This window comes from Ips typographus, linkage group LG15 (assembly GCF_016097725.1).
Source record: "Ips typographus isolate SLU linkage group LG15, UJ_Ityp_2.0, whole genome shotgun sequence".
In the NCBI taxonomy this organism is placed as follows: domain Eukaryota; kingdom Metazoa; phylum Arthropoda; class Insecta; order Coleoptera; family Curculionidae; genus Ips; species Ips typographus.
Window position 1 is genome coordinate 7,349,648 of NC_138436.1, and position 21,702 is coordinate 7,371,349.

The 21,702-nt window shown below is 40.5% G+C and overlaps 2 protein-coding genes and 1 long non-coding RNA gene across 5 annotated transcripts in view; all 3 read right to left on the reverse strand.

Moving 5' to 3' along the window:
* Positions 1 to 21,702, reverse strand: part of LOC145738457 (uncharacterized) — a 404,307-nt gene that overhangs the window by 373,966 nt on the left and 8,639 nt on the right. The gene's annotated exons all lie outside the window — the stretch shown is intronic.
* LOC145738449 (uncharacterized) lies at positions 677 to 15,978 on the reverse strand. 3 transcript variants are annotated; one of them, XM_081993286.1, is made up of 5 exons: positions 15,847 to 15,978; positions 1,605 to 1,717; positions 1,112 to 1,209; positions 809 to 1,030; positions 677 to 747 (listed from the first exon to the last, which is right to left on the reverse strand). In XM_081993286.1, the coding sequence occupies exons 1-5, from the start codon at positions 15,886 to 15,888 to the stop codon at positions 707 to 709; spliced, it is 516 nt and encodes a 171-aa protein (XP_081849412.1). In that variant the 5' UTR covers positions 15,889 to 15,978; the 3' UTR covers positions 677 to 706. The 3 variants fall into 3 exon arrangements, with proteins under 3 accessions (XP_081849412.1, XP_081849411.1, XP_081849410.1); XM_081993285.1 differs by having other exon boundaries at positions 15,835 to 15,964; XM_081993284.1 differs by lacking the exon at positions 15,847 to 15,978 and having other exon boundaries at positions 1,605 to 2,221.
* LOC145738180 (uncharacterized) lies at positions 3,206 to 5,281 on the reverse strand. Its single transcript, XM_081993041.1, has 2 exons — positions 5,007 to 5,281; positions 3,206 to 4,861 (listed from the first exon to the last, which is right to left on the reverse strand). The coding sequence occupies exons 1-2, from the start codon at positions 5,085 to 5,087 to the stop codon at positions 4,547 to 4,549; spliced, it is 396 nt and encodes a 131-aa protein (XP_081849167.1). The 5' UTR covers positions 5,088 to 5,281; the 3' UTR covers positions 3,206 to 4,546.

Here is a 21,702-nt window from a genome sequence, read left to right on the forward strand (position 1 = left end):
CAACCGTACCAGCAACAATGACCTGTTTATCCGTGTGTTTATTTTCCCATGTTAATCTCCTATGTCCAGGGTGCTTTTGGACACCTGGTATATCCATTTAAAAAAAATGGACTTTTTGCAGTTTTTTTATCTGTCCGACTAAAAGGTTAATATTAACCACACTGTAGGTTTTTTTCATTTTTTGTGTCTGGGCTTTTCAACCATGTAGTATTGTCTAACTGAAGACAAAAGGTCACATCAGCAAAACTGTCAGGACTTGAGAAATTAATTAAAGTTTAGACCACCGTTTTGCTGACAAGTTCACCATTTTTATAAAATATCTAAGGAACGGTGCGATAGGTATAGGGAAGTATTAACAATTAATTACTAGCCTTCTTGCGAGGAATTCAAAAATGAGATTAAAAACAGACTTCCATTTAAAAGTCAAAAGTTGGTGTTTATTCTGACTGATCTGGCAACACCGGAAAGTTCAAAATATTTTAAATAGAGAGATTGGACCCAACCTAGGCTACACTCGAAATTTCAACAAAAAATATTGAGTTGTTCTCTAGATACTTCTAATTAACCATCACCGTGAATCACCCTATATAGTATATTATTCCTAGAAAAAATAACTTTCAAAATTGTTGCTGTTCTGGTGGCTGTAACAAGTTGGCAGTAAATAAAGCAAACATGGTATTTTCAAACAATTTTATTCTTAACAATCTTAACTTAGTATTTTCCTGAGGAGGGCTACAACTAATTGGTCTGCAAAAAGAAGAAAATAGTTATTATTTAAAAAATATATGCTTTATTGCTGAAAGCTTACTATTGGTAAGTCGAAGGCCACCTCCACGGCCTCCTCGCCCACCTCCACGCCCACGGCTCCGGCCCCAACCTCCCCAGCCTGGATTGCCAGCTGCACCTGCAGGGCCACTAGCACCTGCAAGTGCCCCCCTGCACTTGCAGGTGCAGGGGGGCACGCTGGCCTGTTGACCAGGCTCGGGCCGCTGCGGGCGTGGTTGTTCCTCCACTTCCTCCACCATCGAATCTGAAAAAAAATAAAAAATTTTCCGATTTATTTAAGTTTTGGTGGTGCGATAAATTTGTTGTAAATGTTAATTCTACATACCATCGGACAACAAAAGGTCCTCCTCCTCTTCAGGGATGGATGCCAGACTAAATTCTGGCATCATCCCTTCACCCCCATTCCCAGTATTATTTTCGCTCCTGAAACAATTTGGTAATGTAATTGAAAAGCGGGTAATTTAAACAACCAACAATGTAGTCTAGTCTAGTGATCGACCGATATGAAATTTTGGACCCATACTGTTTTTTCCTTCCCAAAATTGGTAGCTTTTAATTCTTTATAAAAAAATGTCGGCCCCGCGAGGCAGATATTTTATACATATATCGGCCGCTATATCGGTATCGGTATCGGTCGATCACTACTAGTCTAATTTTACTAAATTAAACGCTGGGAAATTAAAACATATCGCTTAAACTTCAAAATATTTTAACTGAAATTTCTTTGAAAGAAATCTAGCGGTTTCTTTCAATTTGCCAGCAATTTAGTTACTTAACACCAGATATCATTGATGCTAGACCAGTATTTAATTACTTACATTTTTCCAGCAACTCTTAACCCACAGCCTCTGGCTGACTCCACCAACCAAATAAAAATGAATGCACTATCCAGCAAAATAACTGACGCCGGACAAAATTGGAATGGCCGAAACTTTAAAATAAACAAAGACAATAGACAAAACTTATAAGAAAGACGAAGAACGAACATTTTTGACCGTTACACAAAGCGTGCCGACTTTTTTTATTTTCTCGCGACACCAAGTCTTTCAGAGTGGAGAACTTTTGTTGGCAAATTAATCCGTGCTTTCCGCGAATTTTTTAAATCTGAATGTCATATGCGCTGGCTTGCTAGACTAGGAAATTCAAAATTGCCACCCTCTGACGGGGTGTAAGGAGTTCTCACTACCCTCTAAAGATACATCATTATTAGCCCTATAAATGTACCAAAGGGGGTTGTGATACTATGATTAGTTTTGGATTAATTTGAATCTGAATATCGTATGCGCTGGCTTGCTAGACTAGTGAATTCAAAATTGCCGCCCTCTGACGGGGTGAAAGGAGTTCTCACTACCCTCTAAAGATACATCATTATGAGCCCTATAAACGTACCAAAGGGAATTTTGTCACATTATAATTATTATTAGGAATAGTATTATTGAACGCGCTGATATGTAGATCGTAGATGTGGCCACGCTGCAAAAACTGATATACACCATACAGGGTAGGTAAGAAGCCTGTTTGTTGGTTTTGTTGTTGATTGTGCAGATGTTAAGCGTTAAGTAGCTGGGCTTAAGCTCCCTGAATTGCTGGGAAAATTCTACACTAGGGAAAAAGATTCTGCTTCTCCAGAAAATCCTTTGTGGGAAGGGGAAGTTTTTAAAGACCTAGATGTGTATGAGGAAACAGTTTTTACTGACGAGACCGAAATTTTACAGAAGGCGCAAGAAATTCCTGGTTCCAGTAAACCAACACTATACTGTTTATGCCAAATAGAAGATGATTCCAAAACTCCCATGATTGCATGTGATTCCAAATCATGTGATATTATGTGGTACCATCTCCAATGTGTAGGGTTAAGTTTGGAGACAATTCCCGGAGGTGAATGGATATGTAAACAGTGTAAAAGCAAAAAATGATGTATTTATTCTACTCTTCTTTTAATATTAAGCTAGTAACTCCTAAATATTTAATAATAAATTAGTTATCATCAAAAATTCTTTTGTACTTTTTTAAAAATATAGATATATCTTGCTCTTATGAGTATTCTTTATTCATGTAAAGTACATTCTCACATTTTACTCGCACAAGAATAATACAAACTATATGAATATTAATTAAAAAACTCACAACTACATCAAAATTGCACTCTCAGCACTTAAATAACTATTAAAACCATAAACTACTCTATTTAACATAAATTATATTATTTACAAAACAATTTAACACGGATTGACGTTCGCACTTCAAAAATCGTTGTCGTAAAAAGTCCTATATGTTTCTTTAACAATTAATTGCGTCATTCTATATGTACCAAAAGAAACCATGTCAGAGGTAACCATATATAATTTAACTTTATGACAACGATTTACTAACCAGGAACTTACTTCCCCGCTTGATTAATCTTTCTGTCCGCCTTAAGCAGACAGAAAGATTAATCAAGCGGTATAATCCCTGGGCACAAATTGTACATTGCAGAACAAACCACCACAATGCGATCTATCAAGGCAAATTCATTATCTCCTTTTTTTAACGCAATCAATGGGAAAATGCCACATAATATTTTAAACTTCCTCCTTAATAATCCAATCACTCTCTCGACATGAATCCTTACACTTGCTAATTTTCGAGTTGTTTCTATTTCAACTGCACCTAACTGTATTTTACCTCTTAAAAATGATGGGTACTGCACCTCTGCACAATAGATCCTTACAGAATCAGAAATTGAAAAACCTCTATCTGCTAATACCAAGTCACCTGGCTGCAAGTTATTTAAAAAGGTGGAATTCTCTGCTATGAATTTATCGCTAGCACGTCCACCATAAGCATTTGAGATAAACATAATAACTCCTTGGGGTGATATTCCAATCAAAAATTTAACTGTATGATGATGTTTATAGTTAGACCAAGTTCTGGCTGCAGCTTCCAGATTGGAAGGTTTCTCTATAAATAATTCAAAACAATCGATGATTACTGTTGTTCTATTGCCAAATACATTTTTAAAACAAGATGGCATGTTAACTTGTAAATTTTCTCTTTCAGGCCACACAACTAAATTTTTAAATCTGCAATATAACACATGAATTGTGTTATCAAATATGCGAGCTGCTGTAGTTCTATGACAAAGAAATCTGTTTCCTAAATCTGTAAATTGGAGATTGAGTCTCAATTTCATTAAAGTGAGAATTAATTGTTGAAATTTGGATAATTTAGAATTTGGGATTAAATACAGCTCTATTATTTTTTTTTTCTTTGTTTATTGGGTCTTCTGTCTCACACAAAAAAGGTTTGTTGGGAAAATGGAATTTCGCACTATTTTCAACTAAGTTGAAAATAACATTAACCTAGTCGTCCCAACACAAGACCACTGACTTAGGCTCGGTCTTGTTACCTAAAAACGCTGACGTTTCGGTGGAAAATCTACCACCGTCTTCAGAGAATCTAAAAAAGAAAGAACACAACGGCAGAACACATAAAACAACAACTTAATAAATATTAAACCTGATAATGTTCAATTTGGAACTCTGAGAAGGGTTTTGTCAATAAAAATTGACATAAATTTTGACTTTTGTCATTCCAATAGGAAAGGTTATCTATTGTTGTAGTGAAAGGTGGGTTTTATAATGAAAACAAAATTACAAGAAATTTCAGTTTCGTTTGATATGACCAAGTGTTATCTCCTCCTCTAGAATATTTAACCAAGTTTGGTCAATATTAATAGAGGATGTAGCAACACAGGAGTTATGGTTATTGGTATGGTTTTCTACAGCTCTATTAGTTGCAAAACATTATCTAAATATTTTATTTCAGGAAACCCAGTATAATATAAAACTGCCTTCCTATCATTCCTAAAATAGTTTTCATCTAAACTAAGTTTATGTATTTTTTCTCTTAAAGTGTATATTTCCTTGTTTGCATGTTGCAAAGCTACTTCCAAGTCTTCTTTAGTAACTTCTTTGTCACCACCATTTCCAGTTTGTGTCACCTCCACAACATCAGCTTGTCCAGCTAAAACTTCTTCAAGCAAATTTTGCTGATCCACTTCAGTTTGTTGTGTTTCATTTGGAATTCTAGATTGCTATAATCATTTAATAATGTTATATAAACTACCTGTACTGCAAAAAAAAAACCTTCAAGCTCTACAAAAAAAAAAATGCAATTCTTGCAAGTTTAAATAAAAATAAAATCTCTGCATATAAAATTATGCCTGTTTCGTATCGTACCCTTTTTACTCTCTCCTGTAGCCTCTTAAACCTTTCCAAACCTTTTGACTGGGCTATCTTTGCTAGAGAAGTGTACCCCATATGTTTCGTTGACACCCAATCAGGATTTCTTTGGTCATACAAATCAGCTGGTTTTCCTTTAATTTACATTAATTACATGTTTTTTAATAGGGTATTTACCTACATGCTTAACATTCATTGTTTTATGTAGTTATGTACCTATACAAAAAAATCTGCAAAATTTATTAGATAAAAGAATGATGATATTTGAAATGATATTAATTTTCGACTGGATATTTATAAAAACAAAATAATTACCTGTTATAAAGTGTTTTGATATCTCTTCAAATAAGGTAAGAAATAAATAAAAACAAAAAATCTAATTTTCAGATTTTCTCGGATATCTTCGGAAGCACTGGAAAAATTAAAATTTTTAAAACGGCATTTGGTCCCAATGGTGAGGGTCGAATTAGAATTACCCTGTATAGTACATATTTCAAAAATGCTTTGTTAAAGAAATACAGGGTGTTTGGAAGAAAATTATTTATTTCTTCAGTATCGGTAACTGTTTACAAGCAAATTGTATTTTTATTTTCAGAAAAAACATCTCAATTTCATAATGCACATTGATAGAGAAATTGGTATGTTTTTTCTAATAAATCAGTAAAATGTGAATTTGTTATTTTCTCGAAAACTGTAACAGGTACAGAAAAAACAGGTAAAGAGGCCTCGAAAGAGGCAAAAAAGTTTCTAAATTAATAGGAAATTTTAACATTTTATAAAAAAATCATTGGGGCACCAGAAAAAAGTTTGTGGAAGGAGAAAGGAGGCCTTAGACAATAACACTAAACTAACACTCAAGTATATCATTAATTTCATAACAAAGCATTTTTGAAATGTGGTCTATACAGGGTGTTACAAATTTGATGCAAAAGCATTGCTATCTCAGAAACTATAGTTGATAGAGCTTTAGTTAAAAAAAGGCAAAGTTGCGTATTTTATTGCTAAATAATTTGGTAAAAAAAAATCAAAAATGTTTTATTACTTCCGGAGATATCCGACAAAAGCCGAAAAGGTCAAATTTCTATTTTATTTTTTTAGCACTTTATTACCGATTATTGTGTAAAATCAATAGCACCTTCTGGAGGCACTTTTTTATGCTCTTCAAGAAAACAGCTTTAGTTTTCAGCTCCGACGTTTCGTTTTTTAGATATCATCATCTACTTCAATTTTTCAAATACCGACCTAAACTTTTTATTTCGTTTTTTAGTAGCTACAGACTTTCTGAAACCAATGATGTGTCACACTTGTCAAAAAAGTATACCTTGTGTACTTAAGTACCTGTTTTTATTTTTTTTGTGTATTACGTACTTGGTACTTAAAGTTTTTTAAATAAATTAAGCAATTGAAATTGATATGTTGTCATAATTAGTAGATAATTTAGTTTGATATAATTTAATAATTAGGTTCATTGCTCCTTCGAAAAAAAGAGAGAAATTTATTTAAAAAAATAATTGTTTTTGGTGAATTATTTATTTTTCCCCAGATACTCACATGTTTGAATTTGAGGTTGAGTTTTGATGAAACAGCTTAAACTTTATTTTTAGTGTTAAAAAAAGCAAAACCTAAATCTTAAGTCATAACAGTCTAAATTATCTACTCATTATGAAAACATATGAATTACAAATGCATTAAAAAAAAAAACGTAGCAAAGTACCTTTGCCTCCATTTAACCAAAGCTCTAGCAACTATAGTTTCTGAGATAGCAATGTTAATGCCTTGAATTTGTAACACCCTGAATATTTTTGGGTCTGGTGCGATATAGGTGCAACCGTATTTTGCAAACCGTTTTTTTTATGAAATTTATGTCATATTGTTTATTTAACTTAGTTCTACCCAAAAACGAGTGGTTGGAGCTGTTTGTTGGGAAAAGAATAGTAAAAAAACGCCTTTGAAAGTGGTCAGGTTACACCAAGTACATGAAGGGTTTGATAGTTAAATAGCTTAAAAATTTGTAAATTAAATTGTAGCGCTTTTCTCGCGGATTTCTTCGGTTACGTTGCCTCGGGCGCCGCCTTCGTTATTTATAGTGGCTGAAGGTCCACTTTGCGGTACCTGGGTAGCCTTTAGACAGCTGGAGAAAAGTTCCAAAGGGTTCGGGAAGAAAACAAAAATTAAAACAACTGTTTTCACTAATTGCACTGTATTACGGCTCTCAATACTTACAGTAAATACTCACGGTAACGAATACCCAATGAAACGGAAATTACCTTATACGGTGGTACGGGGAAAGCGTGTAACGATAATGAAAACTACCTACGGACCCTTCACTACTGATTAGCCTGACTACGGTAGATTAAGACTGACTGTGACACGGTGAAAGAACAGCGGTACGGTACGGTTATGTAAAACTGACTATTCGGCGCCGGAATTCGTTCCAAAACCCAATGAGGCCCAATTACGTGACCAGCGGTGTTCCCGTCACTCGACCTAACCTCTAGGTGCCGCCCCGATTCCCCGGGGTAAGACAAATAGAGCCTCCGTTGCTCGCTGTTTCCCCAAGCACGCAACAGAGGTTTTCCAGTCTCGTGACGCTGCCAGTCACACAGCCGCTAATCCCTCCAGTATCCTCAAACCCGTTTACTACTCCGTTTCCCCGGAGCTAAGCAAACGAGTCACAGGTTTCACCGTTCCCGCTTGCTACACCGTTTCCCCGGTGTTCAACAAACAGGAACAGGACCAGAAGGATTACCCGACTGTTTTCACAAACAAAGTAACTGAAGCCGGCGCCGTTTCACCAGAAATACCCTCAAACGGAAAACCCCGGAAAAATATAGCAAATGCCCCAAATGAAAATCCCCGGACAAATATAGTAAATGCCCCAAATGAAAATCCCCGGTCAAATATAGTGAATGCCCCAAATGAAAATCCCCTGTCAAATATAGTGAATGCCCCAAATGAAAAATCCCCGGACAAATATAGTAAATGCCCCAAATGAAAATCCCCGGAGAAATACTGAAAATCCCCCAAACGGAAACCCCGGGAAAATACTGTAAATGCCCCAATTTACAGTCTATTAAAATAACTACAGTTAACGGTACGGGTTTTAAACAGCAAACAGAACAAATACCGGACGGTCGGTATGTGCCTATTTTTTACTTACAAATTCGCGGAGATAAGAGATAACGGTCGGCACGGATCGGCTTAGCTGGCTGGTTTCGATCTTTTGATGATCGAAGAATCCCTATTTTCCGGTTCGGGGCCTTCTTTTATACACAAAACCCACGGTGGGGGCTGTTAGTGGCGGTACCCACTCTCAGCGCCCACCGAACCATTTCGAACGGCCCCGATAGAATCGACGCCACGACGGCCGCGGTCTAGCACCCAGCAGTGAAGGTCACGCGTATTTAAATTTAATCAGCGAAATAATTAGTAACTTCGTTACACACCCCCCCTTTTTACGGAAAAAAAAAATATATTTACCCCAACATAATATTTTTTTTTATTTAACGAACCAGGTAAAGAAATCTAAAAAAAAAACTCTAACGGTACTTAACTTAGCTTAATCTAACTTAACCTAATCGACCAAGCGGTGGCGTCTTTCGGTGCACCCACACCGTGGGCAACCCCGGGACGACGATCGGCGGCGGACGGGAGACGGATCGGCGGGCGACCTGCGGGAGCGCGAAGGTCGCGGTGGCGGCGGAGGCGGCAGCGGCTGTGGGCAGCATCGACGGGTGGTGACACCCAGCCTCCCACACTGCGAGCAAAAAAGCAGCGGTGACAGCTGGCACTCCGTCCGGTAGTGCCCCCGGTGACCGCACCTCCAGCACGAGTCGGGGTGCACCGTCACCCGATGGTCTTCCATCCACCTGGTCTCCTCTCGGAGGCGTCGGATTGCCACTGGCGTCTCGGGTCGGCTCGGGGGCGGCGGCGACGGTGCGTGGCGGTCCACCTCCCGATAAAAGGGGTCACCTCCCGTTGGGATCACCACCAACACATCGGACGACGCGTCACTGTCGCTCATATCGGCTAGTAAGAGAAAAAAAAATAATTGTCGGTACTGAACCCCCGAAACAAACGAACAGACAACACAATCTACCCCCACAATACTTGTCACCCCCTTTCTACTTTTACGGTGTTACCAACTGTTTTCTCCCTTCCCGGCGCCCTACGGCGGTGCCTGCGACCGCCTAGGCAGCGCCACGCGCCCCCGCGCCCCTGTGGAGTTGGTCAACAGGACACGGCGGCGCCCGCTGGACGCCGAAAACCTCCCTCCCAACGCCGCCACAAGATCGGGTGGCCAGTCCCTCGGGTCCGGATATACTCCGGCAAAGTCCGCAACCTGGTGGTCCGGCCAAGCCTCTCCGTCGCGCGGTGCCCGACCGCCATACCGGGCCAGCAGGATTTCGGCCGCCGACAGGCCGGGTGTTGGGGGCGGCAGGGTGATGGGTACTAACCTCCATGTCGGCGGCAGTGGTGGCGACGGCGGTATTGGAGACAATAAGGGCGGCATCGGGGACAGAACGGGGACGGCACAGACGGCGGCGGCGTCGGCGGGTCAAATAAGTCGGTCGACGGCGGCGGGGGTGGCGGTACGGTCGGCGGTGATGGTCGCGATGGCGGGGCGAACACCCGGTTGTCCGGCTCCCCTAAATCGCCGAGGAACTCGAGCAGCTCCTCTGGCCAATCCCGAAGGTGAGGAAACTGCTCGAGGCAGGGGCGCTTTGACGGCGGCGGAGTCATTCTCTGTAAACATAGTTGTAAGGTACGGGTGTTTCGGCACATTACCTGCCCACATAATCACTAGACGGTACAAAAAAAAAAACGGCACAACCCCAATTACAACCCCCGAAACTCTACGGTACATTAATACATCACCTCCGCAGAACTTAATGGTTTTAAGTCCTTGATATGTATACGGCGGTACCATTTTCCGTTCTCATCCTTTAAGTCGTACACCACCGGTGACACCACTCGTTTTACCAAGTACGGTCCGGAAAACTTCGGGGCTAACTTTGCAGCAAAACCCTTGTCGGCGGATGACAACGGATTTTCCCGTTTCATAACTCGATCCCCAACTTTACATCTCCATTCTCGTCGGCGCAAATTGTAGTTACGGCTCTGTGCGGAGAAAGCTCGGCCCAGATTAACTCGGACCAACTCATAAACTTCAGCAAGCTTTCGGAGATGTTCGGTATAGCCTTGGTAGTCGGTTTCGGCGGGCGGGCGGTCGTTTTTAAGGTCGGTGACGGGCGGACGGGACAATGCAGCGGGCGGCTCTAACTCTCGGCCAAAGTTCAGAAAAGCCGGAGTAAACCCTGTAGACTCATGTCGGGACGTGTTCACGGCGAAAACCAAATCTGTAAGATAAACATCCCACTTTCTGTGGTTTTCCTCACAAAAGGAAGCCACCATCGTTTTCAAAGTTTTATTTGTACGCTCTACCGGGTTTGCTTGCGGTGTGTACGGCGGAGTCAGTCGGTGGTTTATTCCCATTTCCTTCAGTAAACCACGGAACAGTTTACCAGTAAACTGGGTCCCGTTGTCGGAAATCACGGTTTTCGGACACCCAAAGCGCATTAAGACTTCCTCGTGTAGAGCTTGACTGACGGCCTTGGCGGTAGCTTTGCGGATGGCTTTGCACTGGACCCACTTTGTAAACCTATCCTGAAATACAACCATATAAGAGTTACCCTTAGAGGACCTCGGCAACGGCCCCACTAGGTCAGTGCTAACGGTTTCCCACGGTAGACAGTTGCGGGACGGTTGCATCTTTCCAGGCGGTTTCTGGGATTCACCCTTAAATCGCTGACAAACAGAGCAATTACGGACGAACCGAGCGGTATCTCGGAACATCCCTGGCCAATAATAGCGGCGGGCAATGCGGGCTATTGTCTTGGCTATGCCCTGATGGCCGGCGGTCGGTTGAGAGTGGTTTTCTTCCAGTACGGCTTTTCGAGCATCCTTAGGCACGCAAACTTTCCATGGATCGGCCATTTCGTTCTCAGTCAAGTCGGTCATGTCCCAGAAATGTCGATAGAGACGGCCATTGCGCACACAAAAATCCGGAAAAGCTTCGGGGTTCTTTTCCACGGCGGTTTTCTTCGAACTGTACCAAGGACAAGGTACGAAGTCTTCGAGAGCGGAAACGGGGTCCACTTCATCTTCAGGCTCGCCTACCGGACTCCTAGACAAAGCATCGGCTACCTTATTAAGTATTCCCTTACGGTATTTAATTTCGAAGTCAAACTGTTGCAAATACACGCTCCATCGAGCCAAACGGCCGGACGGGCTCTTTAAGGAGTGTAACCAGCGGAGCGACTGGTGGTCAGTCACTACGGTAAACCGGTAGCCCTCTAAGTACGGTCTCATCTTTTCGGTGCCCCAAACTATGGGCAGACACTCTTTTTCAGTCACGGAGTACTTCTTTTCGGCGGCGGACAGACTACGGCTGGCGTACGCAATGACATGGTCACCATCGGTGTCATGCTGAATCAGAGCCGCCCCTAATCCAGCGTCGGAGGCGTCAGTCTGTAAAATAAACGGCTTGGTAAAGTCAGGACAGGTTAATACGGGCGCCTCTGTAAGCCGGATTTTTAACTGCTCAAATGCAGCCTGCTGTTCCTCCTGCCATTGCCAGCGTACGTTTTTCTTTAACAGGTGGTTCAACGGGGCGGCTAATTGTGAGAAATTTTCCACAAAACGGCGGTACCACGATGCAACTCCCAGAAATCTTCGTACGCCCCTCATGTTAGTCGGCGGCGGTAAACTGAGTATTGCCGAAACCTTTTCCGGGTCAGTGCAGATTCCCTCGGATGTGACAAAGTGACCCAAATACCGGAGCGACCGGCGCCCGAATTGACACTTCTCTGGATTCAGCTTCAGGTTGGCGGCTCGTAGACGGTCAAATACCTGTTTTAAAAAGTGTAAATGCTCGTTAAATGTCTCGCCCAGTACTATTATGTCATCTAAATAGGCGAAACAGTACGGCTCTAACTCAGGCCCGATCACACGGTCCATTAGGCGCTGAAAGGTGGCGGGGGCGGAATGAAGACCAAACGGCATTACTCTGAACTGGAACAGGCCTCTACCCGGTACGGTAAACGCGGTAATCGGTTTACTTTCTTCCGTCAACGGTACTTGCCAATAACCCTGTTTCAAGTCTATACTAGAAATGTATCTGGCTCTGCGCAACTTGTCTAGTATTGCGTTGATAAACGGCAACGGGTACGCATCCGGACGAGACACAGAGTTCACTTTCTGAAAATCGATACAGAACCGGTGCTTACCATCCTTTTTCTTGACAATCACTACCGGCGAGCTCCAAGGGCTCATGGAAGGCTCAATAACGCCCTCTTCCAGCATCCGATCAACCTCTGTGTTGATCACTTCCTGCATTTTCGGATTGCGGGGGTGGTATCTTTGTTTTATGGGGTCGCTTTGTGACAAGTTAATGTGGTGGTAAATCAGCGGTGTTGTGCCCTCTATTGACTCAAAACCGGGTAGTTCGGCGGCCAAAAAGTTCTGAAGTCGGTCCTCTTCATCGGTGGTTAGCAACAGTTTCGGCGGTGCGGTAAGACCCAACGGACTGCATGGAAGAGGCAGCGGTACTACGGAAATCTGACTGGTGCTTAGATCAATCTGAAAAGCATGTTGTTTTAACAAATCCATGCCAAACACAACGTCGGAAGTGAGATTTGGCAAATAGCTCAGATCTGCCTGCAAACTAAGATCATTAATAGAGACGGTAAGCCGGAAAGCTTCGGTGATCTTGACCACGCCTCCACTTGCAACTTGAGCGGAACTGGTGTGCGGGGTGATCCGTTGCGAACGTTTAGCAACACACAACTCCCTAACGGCGTCACCTATGAAAGAATGAGCTGCCCCGGTATCTATTAATGCCCTAAATGTTTTTTCTAAAATTGTAACAGACAGGTGCGGACGGCAATCTTCTTTCGTACGGACAGGCAAGGTTTCGGTTTGACGGTGCTGGACGGACCTTGCTGCAATGCAACACCGATCTAGTTTCCCGTCCGGCAGGCACAATGCGGCCTCACCCTGTAACAAATCAGGCATATGTGGCAATAAAACGTCCATGGAAATGCCTTGAGCATCACAGAGCTCTTGGACACGCTCCACAAATGAAACGGGGTCGTTTCGGCCATCAAAGTACACTTTCCAGTTGTGTACTTGCACATGGGCAGTCGGCGGCGGTACGGTGGTAAACGGGGATCCAGAAACGGCGGGCGGTGAGTGAACGGTCGGCGGCAGGGCAAACGTGACGGCTGGCAAGCCTGTCATAGTGACAGGAGGCGTTGTCACCACAGAAGTACCTGTAACAGTCGTAAAATACCGGGTGGTCGTCGACGTTACGGCGGTAGTGGTTGGCGGTGACAGTGGGTGGTTTGGAAACCCAACAACCGGTACTGCAGGAAACGCAAACTGTTGCAAGTGTGGGGACGGTGTTGCCACACCCTCACGCATGTAACGCACCAGTCGTCTACGCAACATTTCCACGGTCCCAGTCACATCCAGGCAAAACTTACTGAGTTGACCCTGCAACTCTTCCTTTTTCAACCCGTAAATCCAACTCACCTTCACGTCAGTCGGTCCCGGTACTACCGACAACTCCATGTTGTCGCTGTCTCGACCCTCGGTCACTCCACCAGCGGCCCTGTCCCCGCTGTAGCCTTCCTCGTCCATTTCTTTACAGCTAAAGAAAACCGGCAAAAAAAAACAGACTATAATAAAGGGGAAAAAAAAAAAAATCGGTCCCTGCTCGGGCGCCAAATTTGTAGCGCTTTTCTCGCGGATTTCTTCGGTTACGTTGCCTCGGGCGCCACCTTCGTTATTTATAGTGGCTGAAATTCCACTTTGCGGTACCTGGGTAGCCTTTAGACAGCTGGAGAAAAGTTCCAAAGGGTTCGGGAAGAAAACAAAAATTAAAACAACTGTTTTCACTAATTGCACTGTATTACGGCTCTCAATACTTACAGTAAATACTCACGGTAACGAATACCCAATGAAACGGAAATTACCTTATACGGTGGTACGGGGAAAGCGTGTAACGATAATGAAAACTACCTACGGACCCTTCACTACTGATTAGCCTGACTACGGTAGATTAAGACTGACTGTGACACGGTGAAAGAACAGCGGTACGGTACGGTTATGTAAAACTGACTATTCGGCGCCGGAATTCGTTCCAAAACCCAATGAGGCCCAATTACGTGACCAGCGGTGTTCCCGTCACTCGACCTAACCTCTAGGTGCCGCCCCGATTCCCCGGGGTAAGACAAATAGAGCCTCCGTTGCTCGCTGTTTCCCCAAGCACGCAACAGAGGTTTTCCAGTCTCGTGACGCTGCCAGTCACACAGCCGCTAATCCCTCCAGTATCCTCAAACCCGTTTACTACTCCGTTTCCCCGGAGCTAAGCAAACGAGTCACAGGTTTCACCGTTCCCGCTTGCTACACCGTTTCCCCGGTGTTCAACAAACAGGAACAGGACCAGAAGGATTACCCGACTGTTTTCACAAACAAAGTAACTGAAGCCGGCGCCGTTTCACCAGAAATACCCTCAAACGGAAAACCCCGGAAAAATATAGCAAATGCCCCAAATGAAAATCCCCGGACAAATATAGTAAATGCCCCAAATGAAAATCCCCGGTCAAATATAGTGAATGCCCCAAATGAAAAATCCCCGGACAAATATAGTAAATGCCCCAAATGAAAATCCCCGGAGAAATACTGAAAATCCCCCAAACGGAAACCCCGGGAAAATACTGAAAATGCCCCAATTTACAGTCTATTAAAATAACTACAGTTAACGGTACGGGTTTTAAACAGCAAACAGAACAAATACCGGACGGTCGGTATGTGCCTATTTTTTACTTACAAATTCGCGGAGATAAGAGATAACGGTCGGCACGGATCGGCTTAGCTGGCTGGTTTCGATCTTTTGATGATCGAAGAATCCCTATTTTCCGGTTCGGGGCCTTCTTTTATACACAAAACCCACGGTGGGGGCTGTTAGTGGCGGTACCCACTCTCAGCGCCCACCGAACCATTTCGAACGGCCCCGATAGAATCGACGCCACGACGGCCGCGGTCTAGCACCCAGCAGTGAAGGTCACGCGTATTTAAATTTAATCAGCGAAATAATTAGTAACTTCGTTACAAAATAAGTATTTTTAGTTTTTACATGCAAAGTGACACTTTACTATCTATAATTACAGTTGACAATGTTAACCTTAGTGTCAGATTAGTACAAGGGGCAATGTATATTTTTTGTAAATGTATTGAAAAAGATGCATGGTAACCTAGTGCTAACCATAGTGGCCAATTTATATATGTAGCAATAATTATTAAAATCTCAAAAAGAGAAAAAATATGGAAACTTCCATTTTAAGAGATTAAAAATTAAGTTTTAGAATGATTAATTTTGAACAGAAAAACAGTTCTGTTTGACAACATTGCTAGGGTTGTTAGGCACCAAACAAATAACAAAATGTTCAACAATCAGGCTGGTGGTGCTGGTATGAGATTGTGGTTCAATTTACCAAAATAAGGGTGGAAGTGATTCATCCACCCTTATTTTGGTAAAAGTAAGTTAAATATACAATCTGACATGAATTTCATCAAAAAAGAACTAAAAAATATGGTGGCATCTAAATCGCACCAGAACCATATTTTTCTTAGCTGTTAATTTCGTGCTGAAAATTGAATGTAACTACAAACCTTACTTTCATTTAGTATAATTCTAACTTGCTTTAATTTAACGTCTGCATAAACCCACCTTTAATTTAAGTAAAATCAGTTAACTCACCTTAAAACTTACTTTTTTATCCACCATTGTAATGTAGTTGCAAAAATTGCACATGATTTGGCTCCTCAACTTTATTGATATGTTGCACTTCTTGGTGGGTAATATGGGCCTCAAATAGGACAATTTCTTCAAAGAAGTTGTGCTTTCTCATCCAGACGAAAAATGGGGAAGTATTCAGCATATATGGGATAAAATTCTGTAAGATTTGTTGTAGTAATGTAGCCATGTTTATATTATATTATGGCCACTGTAATCTTGTAATCTTCCCTCGGCTAGCAGCCCTTGTATCCATTATGCTTATGCACATCAAAAAATATACATTTTCTTGATTAGATTATTGTAATATAAATTAAAAAAACTACAATTATTTTAAGCTGCATGCTGCAAGGCAATTTTTTGACATAACAACACAAAGACAACAAAAGCAAAAGCATAGTGACTAGTGACAGCTGACAAGTCGGAATTGTAAGGCGTATTTTGACGGCAATATTAACCTGAGTTTTGAGTCGTAGTAATATAGGCCGTCTTTTTTCTTCGTGTGACGCCACAGTGGGTGCAAGTATAATAACCCATCCAAATTAAATAAATCTACAAAAAAACAACTATAATTAAATGATTTATCTATGTACATTTGAATAATAATCTCTTAAAGATTTTTAAAATATCGTTAGAACGTATTATATATTTATTCATGTATCACCTGGCTATTACACTCAAAACAGCATATTATATTACAATATATTATACACAAATGAACACCAAGGTCTCCAAACAATCTATCAAATTCATACTATACTAATTAAATAATTACAAAATCCAGATTTAAACTCACGAAAATTACTTGAGAATTTAACAACATTTGGAAGTGAGTTGTACATTTGTAAGCCCTCATAGAACAATGATTTCTGCAACAAGGTTGATCGAACGGTTTTAATATTATAATTCGTCCCTGATCTTACATTGTAGTCGTTAAACCCTGACCTATGGCCTATGCTCTAGAAACTTTCCCAAGTACTGAGGCATCAATCTACGTTCCACTTTAAAAACAATTACAAGATTAGTTTTCTCAATGCATTGCCGTATGTTAAGCTAATTTAATGTCGTCAACATGCTCTGAATAGGAGTATATACCTATATTACACCCGAGTATAATTCTCATTGCCTTGTTCTTTTGGAGTTGCAATCTCATAATTTCTCCCTGGGTACAAGCAATCAGTAAGGAAGAACAATAATCAAAATGTGGTAAAATTATAGTATTGTACACCAGCCGTTTGGTCCAGTCCGAAAGAGAAGCAGTCATACGTCGAAAAAACCCTAGTTTCTTACTGAGCTTTCTACAAAGATAATCAATATGATTTGAGAAACAGAGTTGCGGATCCAACAGAATACCCAAATACTTAATTTCAGACACAAATTCGATTTTGTCGCTGTCCATATACCGTAACAAAGTTACTAATTTTTTTGTTAATATGTAGTATAAAGAAAACAATGCGCAGCCTCACACGCTTAAGTTACAATGCGTCTTCGCGACAGAATGTTGAACGCACCGCCGCGATCGATAAAGGTTCAGCGCGCAGCCGCGGTAGAGTAAACGAAGCAACATCGCGAGCTAGTAACCAGGTAATGTGCCGCGCGCTGCACTGTGAGTTCTTCCCGGACCACCGAACCGACCGACGCTTCAGCCAGCTGAACGGTAAATTTTATTGTTCCTGGGGGCAAGCTTTGAAGGTCTGACGAATGAAGGTGACCCCGTCTGTACCCGTGTAGTTTTCGTACCGTCCGAATCTGTCATGCATACCGTAACCGTCTGTTTACCGTTTCGAAACCGTCTTAGTTCTCCGTACCGTTCCCCGTTCTGAACACTAGGTTATGTTGTCCGTTTGTTTTCCGTTTCAAAGTTACCGTATTAATTTAGTTGGGATCTCCAGGTCCGACTGTACTGTTTATTGATTTGAACACGAGGCTGTGTTGTTCTCCGTTTGTTCTGTTGTGCTACAGTTTTTAAGTAGGTTAGAATATGAATGATTGTTAAAATAAAAAAACTCGGGTAAAACAGAAGGCCTTTTCAAAGGAATGCACCTCAAGGCCAGAGAAACCCAAACGGCAGAGGACAATTTCAAAATTAAAACGCCCGGACGAAATTGTCCAATTGTCATCTACGGGCATTAGTAAACAAACATTAATCGTACATATCACAGTTAACGATAAAGATAACGTCCCTGTTTTACTTGATACAGGAGCTTGTAAAAATATAGTTGACATAAATTATATCAGTAACATGAGACGGTTACAAGACAATATACAACTGATAACAGCAGGAGGTTATACAGTTCATTTCCTCTCGGCAATTCTGAGGTAATTATAAAAGTTAATGGCACAATTATTTCCGTTGAGGCACTAGTGGTGCAAAATTTATCAAAAGCCTTGATATTGAGACATAACTTGGCTTGGCTTGTAAAAAATCATTAATTGACTATAATACCAATACTGTGACATTATACCATGAAGTTGACCCATTGATTTTACATTTTGGCAACAATGTAAAATCAATGAACATGGGAAAAATAGAACAAATGGAAGATACTAATAAGGTATTTGCAAACGTCGAGATTGAGTCAACCGCGCGAAGTTTTAAGGTTACACTTGCAACCGACTACATGGTCAAGGTTGGTCGCGAGATAACGGTACGACTGAACTGTGCCTTATCTCTGCACGAGTTCACAAAGTACTGCTTTATCGAGAACGATAAATACCTACGACCAAGAGGATTGATTTGTTCTAATGTTTTTCCAAGAGATGACAAATGGTACATCAAAATTAAAAATATGAGTTTTAAAGAAGTGTTCATATTAAAAAATACCACAATCGGTTATTTAGAGAAAAATATAGAAATGGATATAACGAAAATTCCAGTTCATTGTATTGATGAAACTGAAGATGATGAAGAAATGATTCCCATGAATGACCATAATCTAAGTAATATAACGAACCCAGGATTGTGTAACAAATTGCAGACATTACTTTCAGAATATAGTGACGTTTTTTCAAAAACACCAAAATATATGGGAAAAACCGATGTCATTGAACATGAAATTGATGTAGGGATGCTAAACCTATAAAACAGAAACCTTACAGAGTAGCACAAAAAGAAAGAGAGATAATAGATGAGTAAATAAGAAAAATGGAACAATACGACATAATAAGGCAAAGTAACTCGCCCTGGGCAAGTCCCGTCGTATCAGTAAAGAAAAAGTCTGGAGAGACACGATTTTGCGTGGATTATCGCAAGTTAAACAATGTGACAGTTAAAAATTCGTGGTCAGGATCTAATATTGAGGATATTTTGACTTACTTAGGAAACGCCAAATATTTCTCATCGTTAGACATGTATTCAGGTTATTGGCAAGTCAAAGTAAAAGAAGAGAGTAAGCCACTTACTGCCTTTACAGCGCCAGGTCACGGATTATGGGAATTTAATGTGATGCCTTTTGGGTTGTGCAATGCTCCGGCAACATTTCAACAGTTAGGAGATGTAGTGTTTAGAGATTTAAAATGGAAAGAAGTTTTAATTTACATGGACGACATTATAATTTTTTCTAAAACGATAGATGAACATTTGGAAAAATTACGTAAAGTTTTCAATAGACTCCGAAGTGCAGGCTTAACACTAAAACCTAAAAAATGTGAATATTTAAAAGAAAAAATTAATATTCTTGGTTATACAATTTCGAAAGATGGAATTTTTCCAGATAAATCGAAATTAGTTTCAATTGAAAATTTTCCAAGGCCAAAAAATGTAAAGGGTGTTCAAAGTTTTTTGGGACTTTGTAACTACTACCGGAAATTTATAGAAAATTTTGCAAAAATTGCACGTCCTTTACATGATCTAACAAAGAAACAAAATAAATTTGATTGGCAGGACATACATGACAAAGCATTTGAAACACTAAAACAAAAACTGATTAGTTTTGGCACATTTTCAACCAAATAAAGGATGCGAATTAAGGGTAGATGCGTGTAAAGAGGGAATCGGAGCAATATTATTGCAGGAAGATCATGAAAATGCGTTACATCCAATAGCATATGCAAGTAGAAGCCTTAGTAAAGCTGAAAAGAATTATTCGATAACAGAACTTGAAGGGTTAGCAGCTATATGGGCGCTATCCTATTTTAGACATTTTATTTATGGAAAACCTATAAAAATAGTGACTGATCATCATGCGCTATGTTGGCTAAAAACCTTGAAAGAGACTACTGGACGTTTAGCGCGTTGGGCGTTAAAATTATCGGAATTAGACTACACAGTACATCATAAACCAGGAATTGCTCACAGAGATGCAGACTGCGTAAGCAGATATCCTGTTTTGCCAGCGAATACGAAAGTACAAGAAATTGACGAAATACGAACCTTTTTATTAGATATACGTAACATTGCAGAATTACAAGCAAAAGATGAAAACATTTTGGAAATAATTCAGGCTATAAAACATCCTGAAGAACAGTGTTGCCAACCGTAGCGGAATTCCGCTACTGTAGCGTATTATTAGCGTATTAGTAGCGTAGTATTATTTGTAACATATTGTAGCTTGGGTAGCGGAAATTTAAATATTTTCAGACATTAAAAATTAAGCAGTGGTATGTTAAAAAAATAACCACATATTAAAAATTAGATTATTACGCATTTAACTGCATAACAGTTTTATAAAGGATTGGTATTCGGTGAACTCCCTTCTTGATTTACTTGTTCCGGTAATTCCCCCAGTACCCAGTAGCCTTGTCAGCATGTTTTTAAAGACGATGATTTGTTTTAGGTAGGGGATTCCCCTGTCGATTTCGTGTAATTTCCCTATTTCGGATTTTTACTTTTAGTTTAGTCAAAAGGGACAAAAGGTTGTGAGTAGTAATTAGTGCACGGTGTTCACGCTTCTTTTTATACTGCGAATCGGACAAAAAGATTTAGTCTTTATTTAACATTATTTGTTCTTTACGGTTTGCTAAAATCGGAAACGAATAAAATTTCTCGTCATTTTGTGTGTGTACTGTGTGTCTAGTTTACAATGGATCAGGTAATCTAAAAAACAGACTAAAAGTTTCAAAATATTTCAACATATTTTTACTACGTATTAAAGATTTCAAGCGACTCGGAAAACTTAAGCTACAGCAATGAAGCCAAACTGATAAAACAGGCAAAAAGAAAACGCCGCCTTCATACACAATGTTCAAGAGGAAAACAAAGTCCTAGTAGCCCTAGTCCGAACAAATCGAGCGCCGAACCTGCAGAAGATATTGAAATTCAGCAATGGACTTCTTTGGAGATGTTTGAAAATACTCGGACAATGAGCACTGCCAGCACCTCTGCCAGCACTCTCCAAGATGAATCTTCTCCAACTACTCAGGTGAAACTTAAGAGAGTTAATCCGGTTAGTCGAATTCAAAAATTTTCGCTGAAATGGTTAACGGACCCAAAATTACAAAACTGGATTGAGGCTTGTGACCCTTGTGATGGTGAAGACAACACATATGCCAAATGCAAAGTGTGTTTGGTTAAACTCAAAGCTAAATACAGTGACTTAGTTTATCATTCCAAATCAAATAAACATCAAATAGCAGAAAGAAATATTAAATTTTCAAAAAAAATCGATTCTATAATGAAAACTAATCTCGCACAAAATCGAGAACATGTAGACGTTGTTTTGGCAAACCTTCGGTCTTCACTATTGGTAGCTGAGCATAATTTAAGTTTTAACGTTGTGGATCACATTACAGAAGTTAGTAAAATAAATTTTAAAGATTCGATGGTGGCCAATTATTTACAATTAGGCCGAACAAAATGTACAATGATAATTAAAAATGTCTTAGCTGATGTCA